The following is a 17,520-nucleotide window of genomic DNA, read 5'->3' as shown; positions in this document are numbered from 1 at the left end:
AAAAGCCCAGGCCAAAACTTGCTAGGACACTAGCCATTTTTGTCTGAAAGAAGAAATGAAAACAATAATTTCTTATCTACTGTGAACTAGAAATTTGACACAGATTAGTATTAATATTCCACGTTGTCTATAAGATGCTGGTGAAAGAAGAGATGGAAATATTTTAACCTTATGAGAATTTGATGATCCCTAGTTTGCCCCCTAAATGCTGGGCTTTCCAAACTTCTATTTATTTTGTGGTTTCCCACAAAGGATCATTAAAACAGAAGGAAAAACTCAATGAGAAAGTCCTCCTTAAAGAGGATATTTTTCTATCAATGAGGAAAAGAAAAGGTGCTGTCCTGCATTAAACTCCCAGTTCAACAGGTAAGAAAAAACCAAATAACTGAATTTTCATCAATATCACAGAAGAATGATCGTTTACCTTTGCATAGTTAGAAGATTCCCCAGACATGTGAATTACTCAGCCACTGGCATTTACTGTACAGATGGCTCATTAATAAACGATGACATCATTTGGTGTCAGAAATCAACTCTGGATAACAGCTAGCTACATTAATTAGTTTAAGTGACAAGCCTGCACTCATTTAACCCAAGCCTCTCTTATTTTTTTCCACTTCGTGGTCAACGTTTTAATTCACAAGAAATATATATAATATTTTCATTTTTTATACAAACTGCACCCAAGCCTCTCTTTGATGAGCTCAGCTGACAGTTACGAGCTTCCCCCACCAGGAAGTCCGGGCTTCCGCTCAGGCTTTCCCCTCCGCTCCGAGCGAGGCGGGGCAGGGCTTCTCCGCCCCGCCCCGTAGATTGGCAGGTCACCGAGGCGGCCGGCGCGTGCGCACTGGCCTAGCTGCGACCGGTGAACAATGGAGGCTCCAAGGAGCTTTGCCCGTGAGTGGTACGTCCCATCGCTCCCGCTAACACGACCGTGTGTCGTGAAGCTGTGGCTCTGTGAGCTCTGGCTACTGCTGGTGGCTTCCGGTTTGAGCGAGAAATTTTTGCCACACGAAGAGGACGTAAGGTTTATCAATGAGTACGTGAACCTCCACAATGAGCTCCGAGGCAACGTCACGCCCACAGGGGCTAACTTGCGCTTCATGGTGAGGCCCCGAGGCGGTTGGCCGAACCTCCAACAACCCTTGTCTCGATGCACTCCCTCTGCCTGACAAAGTCTGGGCCACTGCTCTGAGGCTTAAAGATCGCGAGGAGCCGCACTTTTAGTTTGCGTTTAAAACTACGTACACGTAAAGTTTATACACTCAAGAAATTAAAACCACTGTCACTCTAACACTTATTACCAAGATTTTGCACAGGGCTTGGACCAGGGTGTGTAGAAGCTCGCGTCTGAGGTGCAAAATGTAAGGGGCTTCACTTCGAGAAAGTGATAGTTTAATGCAATATATATGTTAATTTCAAATCAATGCAAAAATATCATTGATGAAGACAATATCAGTTTAAAAGACAGGATCTTTGGCCTTGACTTGGAGGCAAGTGAGGCACTCAGAATGATGCAAGTGAAAAGTCAGATCCTGTTTTTATTTAAAATTTTCATTTTTTTTCATCATGGATGTTTTTACATTAATTTTGCCTTTTAAAAATATTACTTAGCTTGATTATTGAGTTTTTTGGTATCCACCCTATATTTTGCTCCTGAGGGAATGTCTCAGTCACCTCACCCTAGTCCAGCCCTGATTTTGCATTCCCTCACAGTGTTGTTTGTGCTTCTTTCCCATCCCCTCCCCCCATTTCTATTTAACATCTCACCAACGGTTGCCTTGTTGCTAGAGTCTTCCCGGTTGTCATAAAAAAGTGACTGCAAAATTTATTGAGTAAATAGCTATTCTCTTATCAGGCAATTAGGAACTTCCAATTTACATTACAAATGATACGGCAAGGACTATCTCCCTAGACACAAGTCTCTTCTTCCTAATGATTAGTTCCTTAGTACATACTCCAAAAATGGGATAAATATAAATTAAGGATGTGATATTTTTAATTTATATGATACATGGTAATTGCTATTCTAAAGAGTTGTGCCAAATTAAGCAAGTACCAGCAGTATATAAATGTTCTGTTTTCACCACATCCCCACTGGCTTGGACATTTTTAATCACTTGCTAAACTGATAAATTATAAAATTTTATTTCATTTCGATGTTAATTTCAAAATGCTATTGTTATTGGACATCTTGTTCATTTTCTTTACCTTTTGTATTGTTGGTGTTTCCTCTTGTTTATATGTTTTCTTATACTAGGATTGAGTACTATTTGCTGAAGATAGTTTTTTCCAAGCCAATTTTTTTTTCTTTAAGATTTTATTGGGGAAGGGAACAGGACTTCATTGGGGAACAGTGTGTATTTCCAGGACTTTTTTCAAGTCAAGTTGTTGTCCTTTCTATCTTAGTTGTGGAGGGCGCAGCTCAGCTTCAGGTCCAGTTGCTGGTGTTAGTTGCAGGAGCGCAGCCCACCATCCCTTGCAGGAGTCGAGGAATGGAACCGGAACCTTGTGGTTGAGAGCCCAGTGGCCCGTGTGGGAATCAAACCGGTAGCCTTCAGCATTAGGAGCATGGAGCTCCAACCACCTGAGCCACCAGGCTGGCCCTCCAAGCCAATTTTTATCTTTTTAATTTAATCATAGAATTTGGGGATATTTGAGAGTTTTAGCTATTCTCCCCCTACTGATTAGGTCTGTTTCTTCCAAGTTTGAAGATTAGCCTTCCTTCTGATTATTAATAAGCACACAATACTTTATAATGAAACTTTTTAAAGGTTATTTATTTCTAATCTCTAAGTATTGTATTTCAAACATAAAGAAAAACATTAATATAGCGGACACCTGTTAAAAATATATATTAATATTTTTAAAGGAATACTGTATTGAGTACAGTTTAAAGCCCCAACCTAAACTTTTACCCTTCTCTTCTTTCTAAAAGTTGGTGTGTATTTTACCATGCTTTGCTAGGATGTGAATAGTAGCTATAAATAGATAGACTATCATAATAGTACAGCCTTCTTAGAACTTTTCCTTGACAGGTTTGAAAATCATATATTTTATTTTTAGTTTTTACTGGTTATTAACATTTTAATATACGTATAACTTTACAAAGTCTAAAGTTAATCAACATCTATAGCCTCCTTCCAAATATAAAAAAGATCTTACAACACAAATTCTTAAAGGGTATGAAGTGATATGCCATTATGGTTCTGATTTGCATTTCCCTACAGTACAGTTATGTCGAGCATCTTTTCAGGTGTTTATTGGCCATTTGCATATCTTCTTTTGAGAAATGTCTATTCAACTCCTTTGCTCAATATTTGGTCAGGTTTTCCTGTTGTTCATTGAAGGAATTATTTATACATTCTGGATATTAATCCCTTATCAGATGTATGATTTGTAAATGTTTTCTCTTGTTCCATAGGTTTCCTTTTCATTGTGTTCATAGTATCCTTTGATGCACAAAAGTTTTTAATTTTGATGAAGTCTAATTTATCTATTTTTTATCTTATTTGCCTATACTTTTGGAGATATATCAAAGAAATAATTGTGAAACCTAATGTCATGAAGCTTTTCCCCTTTGTTTTCTCTAAGAATTTTATAGTTTTAGCCAACAATTATATGAAAGGCACTTAATATGACCAGTCATCAGGGAAATGCAAATCAAAACCACAATGAGATATCACCTCGCACCTGTTAAAATGACTATCATCAAAAAGACAAGAGGTAGGGCTGGCCTGGTGGCTCAGGCGGTTAGAGCTCCATGCTCCTAACTCCGAAGGCTGCCAGTTCGATTCCCACATGGGCCAGTGGGCTCTCAACCACAAGGTTGCCAGTTCACTTCCTCGAATCCCGCAAGGGATGGTGGGCAGCGCCCCCTGCAACTAAGATTGAACATGACACCTTGAGCTGAGCTGCCACTGAGCTCCAGGATGGCTCAGTTGGTTGGAGCACGTCCTCTCAACCACAAGGTTGCAGGTTCGACTCCCACAAGGGATGGTGGGCTGTGCCCCCTGCAACTAGAAACAGCAACTGGACCTGGAGCTGAGCTGCGCCCTCCACAACTAAGACTGAAAGGACAACAACTTGAAGCTGAACGGCACCCTCCACAGCTAAGATTAGAAGACAACTTGACTTGGAAAAATGTCCTGGAAGTACACACTGTTCCCCAATAAAATCCTGTTCCCCTTCCCCCTTCCCCAATAAAATCTTTAAAAAAAAAAAAAGTACAAAATAAATGCAAACTTAAAAAAAAAAAAAAAAAGACAAGAGATAAGCGTTGGCAAGTATATGAAGAAAAAGGAACTCTTATGCACTGTTGGTAGGAACGTAGATTGGTTCAGCCACTGTGGGAAACATGTTGTATATTGGTTTGATATGATTTTAAATCCATTTGTATATGACAAAAATGAAGTTGTTTTTCAAAGTTGTATTGACATAAAAGTGAGGTAAGATGTGTCAGGATGTCATCATCTCATCTGTTGTTGACAAGCACTTAGGAGCTCTGCTGCTGAGAGACATTGCTGGGGGCTTATCAATAAAAAAACATCTGAAGAAGCAGCTATGGCAAGGGAACATTCAGACTATAAATACTGAGAGTTTGAGAGGACTATTCAAGAGTTTTGGTCTGGTCAGGGCCACTCTGTTGACCTAAATAGCTCTTTGGAGACCTTGCGGCATTAGCTCGTACCATAATAAAGGCTGCTCTTTTATTGGCAGTGGCCAAAGCAGTGCAGCAGTTCCATGAAGGAAATCAGCTTGCCTACCAACACCTATGCCATCGTTCCCTAGCAATGTGCTCTACCAACAAATGGCTTTTTCTTTTTTGCTGGCAGCTGGACATCAGCTCTAAAGCTGTCTTTCCTGAGTCCCAGCTCGTAAAAAGTACACCTCAACTAAATTTGGACTTTATTCCCTTCATCTCCCCTTGCCTGGAACAATAGTGTAATTAAACTATCATTGCTTTGGAGTATGTTATTTTTTATTGGCTTATTAAGAGACATCCTGTAACTATCGGCTTACGGAATTATTGTAATTCCTGTAATGAACCTATGTTCAATAAAATACTGGCAAAACAAATTTAGTTTGTGAGCATAGTTTTGCCACCCAAAACAAAACAAAATAGTATGTAGGGTCCTCAAAAAATTAAAAATAGAACGACCATATGACCCAACAATTCCACTTCCGGGTATATATCCAAAGGAAAACAGGATATCAAAGAAATATCTGTACTCCCATATTCATTGCAGCATTATTTACAATAGCCAAGATATGGAAACAATCTACGTGTCCATCAATGAATGAATGGATAAAGGAGTATATATACAATGGAATATTATTCAGCCATGAGAAAGAAGGAAATCCTGCCATTTGAAACAAATTAGATGGAACTTGAAGTCATTATACTAAGTGAAATAAGGCAGTCAAAGAAAGACAAAAGCTGCATGGTGTCATTTATATGTGTAATCTAACAAAAAAACAAATATGTCACAGAAACCAAGAGTAGAAAAGTAGTTTCCAGTGCTGGAGGTAGGAGAACTAGGAAGAGGTTGGTAAAAGCGTAGTGACTGTAGTTGATAACACTGTATTATATAATTAAGAAAAAGAAAATTTAGCCTCTTTTCAATTGTAATTTTATTCATGGCCGAGCAAAGGAATTTGTGATATCACAACTAATTTGCACATCATCATGGCAAACAATGAAGTAAAGAATTTGGAATTGAGAGTTAGACTTCCTGGGTTTAAATTAGGCTTCACAATTTACTGCCTATAAGTGGGTAAAACTAAACTATTTAACTTGTTTGCATTTTTGTTACTTCCTTTGTGGAACAGAAAAATTAATAATAATGCATACCTCATAAAGATTATTTTGAACATTGAGTGAAATAATGCATAAAAAACAGAATAGTGACTAGTACATAGTAAGTACCTGTAGTAAGCACCTGGTGTGAAAAATATGCAAAATAAGGCATAATGTAGAAGGATGGTCCATGAAACATTGTTTGCAAATGAGAAACAATCTTAAGGGCCACTAATTGTGGAGTGGTGACATTTATTATGTGCTATCTATACTAAAGAATACCATGTAGAGATTGTAAAAATTAGGTATATATAGTTGTGCTAATATGGAACAACCTAAGTTAAAACTGCAAGTTTCAGGCCAATAATATTGTGAATGGTATGATTACAAGAGTACAAGAGGAAAAAAAGTCATAAAATACTCATTTAAAACATCCGTTTGTAGGAGAACTGACTCTGGGTGGTGAACACACAATAGAATTTATAGATGATGTAATACAGAATTGTACACCTGAAATCTATGTAATTTCACTAACAATTGTCACCCCAATTAATTTAAAAAAAAACCCATCCATTTGTATCTTATATATGAATGTGTGTATATAGAGATAGAGAAATATATACAGAGCAATTTTCTTAAACAATGATTATCTTTGGGGAGGGAAATAGTTGAGGGGGAGGTATTCTAAAGGCCTGATTTGTTTATTTTCTATATTGTATATATGTGTAATCTATTACATTAATTCAAAAAACTCTCAGGAAATCTTAGCATTAGTTTTCAGAAATGTTTACTTTCAGATACACTGCAACACATGTACTTAGTGTTTTTATTTTACTACTGTTTTGTTGATTTTACTATGTATTGTTTTTGTTCTTGTCCTAAACTATATAATGAATTTAATGAGCCTCTAAATAATGACAAAAGTACACATTTCTGGATATTTCCAGATAGCTAACCAGGTAGCAGCATCTTGTGAAATTTTCTCACATTTCTGGGAATAGCCATAAAATTTAAATATACCTCTTTTAGAACATTACTAACTACCATGTGTGTTAAAATTTTATATATATGTATAATATCCCGAGTTGTGGTCCTAACAGTAAGCAACTGGAGGAAAAAAATTTATGCCTGAATTCATATTTTATTCTTCACAATACAATAATTTGCATAAATTCAGTGCTCAATAAATAGTTCTTAGATGAATATTTTAAATGATCATATTACTATGTAGAATTGTTTTCCTTAAATCTATGAGAACTCAAGAAAAATAATTTAGGGCACAGAGAAACCTCATTATTATTATTTTGTTTTATTTGCTTTTTGTATTTTTTTTCCAGACTTGGGATGTAGCTTTGTCACGGACTGCTAGAGCATGGGGTAAAAAATGTGTGTTTAAGCGTAATACTCATTTAGAAGAAGTAAAAATGGCCCATCCTAAATTTAATGGTATTGGTGAAAATATGTGGGTCGGCCCTGAAAATGAATTTACTGCAAGTATTGCTGTCAGAAGTTGGTATGCAGAGAGGAAAAAGTACGATTTTGAAAATGACAGTTGCTCTGGTGACTGTTCTAATTATATACAGGTATCTAATTTTTATATTATTAATTTAATAAACTATTTAATTGCTTTGTTATTAAGTTTTTATTGATAATGTTTCAATTTTATAAATAAACTCAAATGGTAAAATTATTACTTCTAATAGAATCAAAATTCTTATCAGTCCTAGATCTTCAAAATGTGTATAATTCCATCTCTTATGTGAGCCATACAATTAAAACATTCCCTTAAATAAAGGAACTCTAATCTCCAGATTCAAAGATGAAAAGTGCTTCTCTAAAAACAATGCACACTGGAAAAGGAAATAAGAAACAACACATAAAAATTATTTTTTTAATTGTTGATTATAAACATAAGTATAGAGTTGATATTTTTGCACAGATCAGTACACATATTACTGTATAACTGATTGATTAAAATGTTTAAAGTGCAAATTAATAGTATCATTACCCTTCCTCATGTCTAACAATCCACCATTACACTTTATAGTCCATGAATACTGAACCACTTGTTATTTCCTGTACATACATATATTAATATTATTTCACACATCACATAGTTTTATACTCATCTATATATGATATTACACTAAGGGCAGGGGATTTGTCTTCTTATCTGTATATTCTCAAAACAACATGACACTATTTAGGTATTCAATAAATATTTGTATCAGGAAATTATTGAATAAACTTCCAAGCTGATTTAAAATATGATTATTTTTCAATCAGTAGACTCTGATGTCATGTTTTATGTAGAAATTAAGATCTTGGAATTTTTTCATGCTGAACTTACATCTTTCTGTTTCATCAAATGAATCATGTTTCAAAAAATATTTGATCTTTCTTATTCTAGAAAGTTTTAGTGGTTCTCCATGGTCTTATTCATATAAAAGCTAGACTCCTTAATATGATTTCAATACTCTCAATAAAACTAACCAAGTCTACTCCCTGACCTATTCCTCTGAATTTCTTACTCCTTAATTCTAGTATCTTAGACATTTTTGTTTCCCGCTTTTTCTTCAAACTGTAACGATTGCAGACATTCTATTCTCTCGTCTCTTAATGCATCACTCTATTTCTTTAAAAATCATAATTTTAAACCACTAAGTCTTGAGATAAAGAGAAAAAGAAAACAGAAATGGTTCCTCTCTCTCACACAGAGGTTAACAAAACAAAGCAAGTCCTTTTTTTAACTTGAAAGTGTTAGAAGTATTAGTCATACAGAGAATTTCTAGAATGTCTTTAATTACTCTAGTATTTTTACTCCAATTTAAGGTGTTTTTCCTTTTATAAGAACCAGCTAGCTATCTTCTTAATTTTTTAAATGACTCCATTTTATAATGACCCCAGACTCCATTTTATAATGGAATTTCTTCAACAAAAGAAAAGAGAAACATTAACAGCATTCAATTACTCCTTACTCTTGTATTGCTTTTCCTTCCCTTCTATAATTTTAGTGTCTTCCTTTTTCTCCCTTCTATTCACAACTTCCATTCTTCCAAACCTTTTCTCCTTTCTTTTCTTCTTCCTCTATGCCAATAACTTAGAACTCTTAGATTCAAAAAGAGGTTGAAAATCGATTCAGCAGGTAGGCCTTCCTTTGGCTCTAATGCAGAGGTGTCAAAACTGCGGCCCGCGGGCCAACTGCGGTCCGCAATCCATTGTTAATTGGCCCACAGCAAATTCCAAAAAAATATTTAGTTTACTTAAATAAACCAGGTGAGGCAATAACGTACTTCACCTTGAGTGAGTGGCCCGACTGTTTGTGTATTTTACCGCATATGGCCCTTGGTAAAAAACGCTGAAAAAAGTCTGGACACCCCTGCTCTAATGCATTAACCTGATTCAGAGTTTCTCAAAATCTTTATCTACAGTATTGGTAGAACCTATTAAAGTGCTTCTCTAAAAATACAGTATTGGAAATGCTTCCCTAAACCCATCATAATTCTCTACTTGCATCCAAATGAAGAATAGTTCATATTTCTTAAATTGTTTAGTTAAAAGTTCTATATGAATTGAATATATTATTATTTATAATATGACAGAATAAATGTTTAGAATTAAATTTCATGTTTTCCTTGAATATTTTATTTTAGCTCGTTTGGGACAAGTCTTACAAAGTTGGTTGTGCTGTTACTCCATGTTCAAAAATTGGAGGTGTTAAACATGCAGCAATTTTCATATGCAACTATGCACCAGGGTAAGTTACTTCAAATTTTAAAAAGAATATAAAAATAAATGGGGAATTTTCTAAGGTTAAGTTTTCCTAACTTTCAATATATTCTTATAAATGTCTTTGTTAAGTATAAAATAATTAAATATAAGATTAATTAAAGATTTTATATTAAAATATTTTGAATTCCATAATGAAATAAATCATAATTTGGGCATATTGATATTACGTATAGATTAGCCAAGTATTACTTCCTAAAAAGGAGTTTTTAACTTTGGTATTATTTCATAATATTTATCCTTAGCATAGACTAATATCTAATTAGCATAGACTTTAAATGATTTTCCAAAATAGTTTATTCCTATATTGACAATAAAAGTCAAAGGAAAATCAGGTTAAATGTGTTGAAATATATGTTGTACAAATTATTTCAGGAGTACATCAGTTTTGTAACATGAAGAACACTTTTAATTGACTATTTTTTGGAGGTTGAATTAATAATTGAGGCAAATATCTTATGAATACATATAAGGAATCATAATATCTCAGGAAAAAGAGTACTTTAGAAGTCTTCTAGTCGAGAATAAACTCAAAATGGATTAAAGACTTAAATGTAAGATCTGAAACCAGAAAACTCCTAAAAGAAAATATAGGAAGTAAATTTGCAGACATTACCCTTAGTAATATTTTTACTGATATATCCCCTTGGGCAAGGGAAGTAAGAGAAAAAATAAACATGTGGGATTACATCAAACTAAAAAGTTTTTTCATAGCAAAGGAAACCACCAGTAAAACAAAAAGACATCCTACTGAATGTGAGAAGACTTTTGTCAATGATACATCTGATAAAGGGTTAATATCCAAAATTTATAAAAAACTCATTCAACTCAACACCAAAAAACAAACAACCCAATTAAATAATGGCCAGAGGACATGAAAAGACAATTTTCTAAAAAGGACATACAAATGGCCAACAGACATATGAAAAATGCTCAACCACACTAATCATTAGAGAAATGCAAATAAAAGCCACAATGAGATACCACCTCACTCCAGTCAGAATGGTTATCATCAATAAATCAACAAACAACAAGTGCTGGTGAGGATGTGGAGAAAAGGGAACCCTCGTGCACTGTTGATGGGATTGCAGATTGGTATAGCCACTGTGGAAATCTGTATGGAGGTATCTCAAAAAACTGGAAATGGAACTACCTTATGACCCAGCAATTCCACTCTTAGGTATCTATCCAGAGAAATCCAAAATGCTAATTCAAAAAATATATGCACCCCTATGTTTATCGCAGTGCTATTCACGATAACCAAGATATAGAAAACCGAAATGCCCATCAGTAGACGACTGGATTAAGAAATTGTGGTATATTTATACAATGAAGTATTACATAGCCATAAAGAAGAATGAAATCTTACCATTTGCAATGATATGGATGGACCTCGAGAACATTATGCTAAATGAAATAAGTCAGAGTGAGAAAGACAAATACTATATGATCTCACTTATATGTGGACTCTAAAGAATAGAATAAATGAACAAACTAATCAGAAATGGTCTCAAGAGGTACAGAGGAAAAACTGAGGATTGCTAGATGGGAGCTGGGTGGGGATGAGGGAGAAGGTGAAGGGATTAGAAAGCACAAATTGGTAACCACAAATTGCCACAGGGATACAAAAGACAGTTTGGGGAATATAATCAATAACGTTGTAAAGATTTTGTAGGGTATCCGATGGACACCTGTCTTATTAGGAAGACCACTTCATGGACGGTGTAGATGCCTGAACAATGCAGTATACAACTGAAGCCGAAGCTAAAATAACTGATGTCAACTATAATTTTATATATAGTCACAGGATGTGGAGTACAGCATAGGGAATAGAGTCAATGGAATTGTAACAGCTATATACAATATCAGAGAAGTAATAGATTGGGAGAAGGGGTTTATCACTTTGTGAGGGATATAAATGCCTAACTATTACATTGTTTTGTACACCTGAAACTAATAAAAAAAAAAAAAGTCTTCTAGTCAAGCTATCCATATGAAATTTAAATTCTTTCTTACTTAGCATGAGATTATGTACCCTATACCTGAATACCTTCCTACAACAGGAAGTAACTACCTTCCAAAATGATGATAACCATTAACTCAAGGAAGATCAGGATATGTGTTTTATGTTTGAACTCATTAGGTAGAAATATAAATGTAGGAAATATAAATTAATCATGAAAAAAAAACTAGCTATATGAAGGTCTGGGATAAGTTTCCAAGTAGAGAGAACTGATAATATTAAGTGCCCTGAGGTAGAAACAAGTCACAGTTCTGAATGAGATCACTTTTTGAGAGCGTGAGTATGGAAACTTAATTTAGGAACTAAGTCTTAGAGCGCTACAATATTTCAACTCAGCCAAATGAGCTAGCAAAGGAAAAAGAAGAGAGGTTAAAAGATAAGAGAGAAACCAAAACAATGCTGGTAAGAATACTTGGAAGCCAAGCGAATAACTTGAGTCAAGATGCCCAAAGTGATTAATTTCATGAAATACTCCTGAAACAATGAAAAATAAAAAATGAGGAAGAAGAGATGACAATTCCATTTGTTAAGCGCAGGTATTTGGTTACCTTAATAACAGTAGTGAACGCAGGGGTATCCCATAGCTATAGTGATAAGATGAAGCTACTGCTTGCTAGAGTTACTCTTCTTTTCACCTACCTGTCTCATAGGCTTCTTTGTCTTGAAATTTCTATCAACCACATGTCCTTTGATACAAATATTGGCAAGTCTACTTGTGAAGGATTTAGGTTGGAACATATATTAGTCAACTTAATCCAAGTTTTATTTGATATGTACTCAAAATAGTCAGTCATAACTATTTTTCTTAAGAATAGTTGGTAGAAAAATAAATCCATCATAGTATTATGAAACACTGAGTAGAAATGAACATAAGAGAGCCAAATTAAAAATTAGAATGTGTGGTGGGCTGAATAGTGGTCCCCCAAATGATATATCCAGGTCCTAATTCACAGAACCTGTGAATATTAACTTACATGGCAAAAAACTTATGAAAATATGTGATGAGTTTATCCTGGATTATTTGGCTGGGCCCTAAATGCAATCATATGTATCCTCATGAGAGAGGGGGAGGGAGATTCCTCACTAGATACATAGAAGAGGAGGACGCACGCAGAGAAAGAGGTTGGAGTGATATATCTACAAACCGAGAAACTCCTGAAGCCACCAGAAGCTGGAAGAGTCAAAAACGTCTCTGAGCCTTTGGAGGAAGCATATTACTGCCAATACCTTGACTTTGGACTTCATGCCCTCAAAACGAAGACAATAAATTTCTGTTGTTTTAAACTACCCAGGTTGTGATAACTTGTTAAAGTAGCCACAGGAAACTAATACAGAATTGAAAAATAAGACAGATTTGGCCATAGAGAAAATATGAGTCAATGATAACACTGAAAATTTCTCTCAGAACACAAAGATGGAGAATAGAAATCGAAATATATATGAAAAAAGGAGAGGAAATATATAGGGCAGATAAATCTATAAATGCAAATTGGTGCTCCTAAAGAACAGAGAAAAATAAATGGAGCAGAAATAATCAAAGAAAAGAAAATATGTCTAATCTATAAAGATGCCCATGTAAAGATTAAGATAGTTTATAAAGTATCAGAAAAAGGGAACTGAAAAAATATTTACATATATCATTTTCCAGTGGTTATTTTTCAATTTCAAAGATACAAAAGGTTACACACATAAGGCAGCTTGATTGCTCTTTATGTGGCATCAACCTCAAAGGTGAAGACTTATATATTTCTAAGCAAAATAAAACAGCATTGATTAGATTAGACTTGAACTTCTTAATATGACTTAAGATGTGTATTTGAGGGAAAAGAGGCCAAAGGGATCTAGGATTGACGAAAACGATTTGAATCTAAGGCGGGATCCTTAAAGGAAGTGAATCATAATGTCCAAAATTACTTAGTAAAGAAAATTTTCTTTAATAGTTAAGAAAACACAGTATGGCAGGCGGTGCCATTCTCTTAACTTCATGAACAGCAGCTAGAATATATATCCCAGCCTTCCTAGAAGTTGCATAAGGCCATGTGACTGAGTTTTGGCCAATGGGATGTAGGCCACTTCAGGCCCAGCCTTTAAAAACTTCCTACATGATCCATCCCACTCTTGGTCTTCCTTCCTCTACTAGCTGGATACACAGACTCTGTACAGGGTACGATGCAGAGGGTGGCAGAACCACAAGGTGACAGGGGCCAGTGCCTCTGAATGACTACATGGAGAAAAGCTCTCCTCCACTACTGCCAACGCCCATGGACTAGGACATGAATTCTGCCTGCCATAGCATGGAAATGGCAAGGAAAAGTCAGAGTCGGGATAGAGTTGGAAGGTGGAGCCAATAATACCTACCAATAGATTTTTCTTTAGGGGTGAATGGAATAGAATAATCAAGGGTGATGCCTGTCTTCAGTCTGAGCAACTGGATGAATGGTGATTCCATTATATCAGATAAGGACGAGTTACAGAGGAGCAGAACTTGAGGGTAGATCAAGTGTTCTATTTCCAACACATTAGGTGGAAAAATATATGTGGGAAATGTAAATACAAATGAGCAGCCACAGATGAAGTTCTGAGACAGGTTTCTCACTCGTAGTGGGAAATGCAGGTCTAAAGGCCCTGGAGCAGAACTGAGTTCTGAATGAAATTACCTTGTGAGAATGTAAGTATGGAAAACAGAAGATTCTTAAGGACTAAGCCCTACATCACTAAAATATTTCAACTTCAGGCAGGGGAGCCAGCAAAAAAGTATAAAGAGAGGCTAGTCAGGTAAGGGGGAAACTAGAACTGGGCTGGCAGATTTTTAAAATAACATTTAGACTTGCTTTCTCATCAGTCTATTTTCATTATATGTGAGGTTGTTCTCTTTCCATGCTTTCCTGGATGCACAATAATTTATGATTCAATGATATATCATAATCATTTAGACATTTTGAATAGCAGTTTAAATACACAAAATGCAAACACTGTATGTGATTCATTTGAAGTGATGACAATATGAAGAGCTATGACAAGTTCACAAATGAACAGTGACAACCATATGACATTCACTGCCTGGCCAACTGTGATTTTAATACACCATCAATATTAACATGTATCTTGATTTCAGAGATATTGAAATATGAAAAAATGGATATCTTAAAATTATGAAACATAGTATATAACTGAAAGAAAAACTTTATAAAAAATATGTAGCCTTACTATGTATGATAAAATAAAAACATGTTATATTAAATATTTCATTCCAAGTTAAATATAACATTCTAAACTATCTCATATTTTAAAAAGTTAGTTGTAAAACACTAAATCTGATTTCATAACGCATTTAATAGCTCATAACTTACACTTTAAAAAATAATTCCAATTTAGAATACTTTATATAAATGTTTGGCAATGAAGAGAAGAAATGGGGTAGATGTGTAGAGTGACAGCGATTATTTATAGTTTGGGTTACTAATTCATTTTTATAAGCTAAAGAAAGCCATCAATAAATAAAGAGTGATAGAATATATTAGAACATATAAGTGATGGGGTAAGAATTGAAAGAGCAAGTTCTCTCTGGAAAAAGGCACAAGGAGAGAATTATAAGAAGAGAAAATGTAGAAAAATTCTTAATAGTGAATATTTTTCAGCCTTTCTTGTTTAATGGGCCTCATGAGGGTTTAATCTATTATATTGATTTTTCAAAAGAAAAGATTTGTAGATTTATTTATCCTTTCTCATTCCTTTCTTTTCTATTTTATTATTGTGAGTCATTCAATGCTCCAAGTATTTTTTAGGGGAAGGAGCTGTTGTACTGTGGCTGTTTTTGTTAAGATATACAACATTCCTTTATCTTTAATCCTAATTAATGTTGAAGAAATTTGCAGTTATATATTTTCCTCAGATTACAATTTTTTCTGGACCTTAGATCTCATATGATACACAGCCTCTTTATTGTTGTTTTCTATGGGTTATAATTTTAGTTCATTTTTTAAAAATATGTTTAATACTTGATACATATTCATGAAAGAAAATTCAAAGGTACCAAGGAGAAAGTAATGTTTCCATCTCTGTCTTCTGATTATCATCCCTAATGTTTTATCCTAAAAGATATATTCTGTGCATATATAAAAGTATATCAATCTGCATATGTGTGTTCATAATTCAAATAGGAGCACACTATTTCCTGTGGTATTCCTTAATTGTTTTACTTAATGATATGATTGGAAGTCTTTCCATTTCCATACACGAAGATTTTCCAGATTCTTTTTAAGATTTCTCCAGTGTTATTTTTTTTTTAATGGATGTGTGAACATTTATTTAAACAATACTTTTCTTTTTATGGACATTTAGGCTATTTTGTTATTTTTGTTGCAAGCCTTAATTATCCAGGTAGATATGTAACTCTCACATGAGTTACTATCTGTAATATGATTTCATAGTCATGGAATTACTAGGCCAAAGACCATGTGTATCTTTAATTTAAATAGATATTGCTAAATATCTATTCATCATGGCCACATCATTTTTCTATTACAAAATTATTTTTACATCAACATGGGTATAGTTACCGATGAGGCCATCCAGGCAACATGCCCTTATCTAGGGCCTGGACACATGTCCGATAAGTGGCAATATAAGGAAGGTATGGCCAGATCTGAGACTAAGAAAAGTTCCAGGGATTTATATGCCTAATTTTTGTTTTTATACCTTCCAATACACACTGAATACATAAGCAAAAACCTGTTTAAATGACCAAAGTTAATGACCCACTGCTCACTCAAAAATATCTTTTTCCAGGCTATCTCCCTGTCTTTCTTATCCCAGGTCTTTTATATAAGCTTCCCAATTCATATCTTCTTTTGGGGCCTCTTTTCCTTACTTAGCTTTGGGCAATTAATGTAAAAATTTCTCTCTTTTCCTCTACGTTCTGTGCAATGGATTAAACCAACTTTATAAAATTCCATTAAATTCCATACTTATTTATGTATTATGTATTTTTCATGTAGATCTCAAAGTAATCCATGCAGCTGGGTCTCTGGGACAATAGGCACTTCAGTATTTTGCATACTCTTCAGAAAATTAATTATGTCACTTCTACAGAACTTTTTATACATTTGTGCCAACCAGAAAGCAATTAATTATAAAACATTCTATAAAGTCCATTTTTAAAGGAAAATTTTGCTACAAATATAGATGAAAGAAGCTTTAAAACTTACTCATATTTAACTTATAATACTTTGTTTCAAGGAAATGGGAATTAGTTTCAGAAGAGACTGTTTTCTGGGGTAAAAAAGAAGGGGAAGATAACATCTCCCATTTAAGTACTTCCTTGAGTCCTTTTTCTTAATTAAATCACCTTTATAAACTAAAAATGGGTAACCATATTATTTAAATAACATATAAAATTTGAGACATTTTCTAACTAAATGTTTTCTGCTTTTTTGCAGAGGGACTCTGATGAGAAGGCCTTATAAACCAGGAGTAATTTGTAGTCAATGCAGCAAATATGACAGATGCACAGATTTTCTATGCAGTAAGATAAAGAAAATAACTTTAACATGAAAAAAATCCATAATGCATTACGACCACAAGAAAAATGAAGTGTTGAACACTAGTTTTTCATTGTCACGTTATTATTGTTCCTTTGATCAGAATGGTTATTATATTATCAAAGGAGGGTTGAAACAGTATCATCTTTAGATTTTTCTAAACTACACAGCCTTTTCTACCCACTCTTACCTCTATTCCTGCCCCTAAGGCCATACCACAATGTCTGAAAAAAGGAATGAGAACAAGTTATATCCTGAAAAAGCTTCACAGTTAATTCTTGAGATAGCAGCTTATTTGAGAATGACTGCTCGGAAAGATGAGATGTTCCACAATATTTATAAATAGAAAAGAAATAAAGTAGCAAATA

The 17,520-nt window shown here is 34.4% G+C and overlaps 1 protein-coding gene across 1 annotated transcript; it reads left to right on the top strand.

Annotated features, from left to right (window-relative positions):
* Positions 1-865: 865 nt before the first annotated feature.
* GLIPR1L2 (GLIPR1 like 2) lies at positions 866-17,174 on the top strand. Its single transcript, XM_019755027.2, has 4 exons — positions 866-1,106; positions 7,138-7,383; positions 9,454-9,557; positions 17,051-17,174. Exons 1-4 carry the CDS (start codon positions 873-875, stop codon positions 17,163-17,165), a joined length of 699 nt encoding a protein of 232 aa, XP_019610586.2. The 5' UTR covers positions 866-872; the 3' UTR covers positions 17,166-17,174.
* Positions 17,175-17,520: the final 346 nt, after the last annotated feature.

This window comes from Rhinolophus sinicus, linkage group LG02 (genome assembly GCF_036562045.2).
Source record: "Rhinolophus sinicus isolate RSC01 linkage group LG02, ASM3656204v1, whole genome shotgun sequence".
Taxonomy (NCBI): Eukaryota; Metazoa; Chordata; class Mammalia; order Chiroptera; family Rhinolophidae; genus Rhinolophus; species Rhinolophus sinicus.
This window is presented reverse-complemented; position numbering and strand designations above follow the sequence as displayed.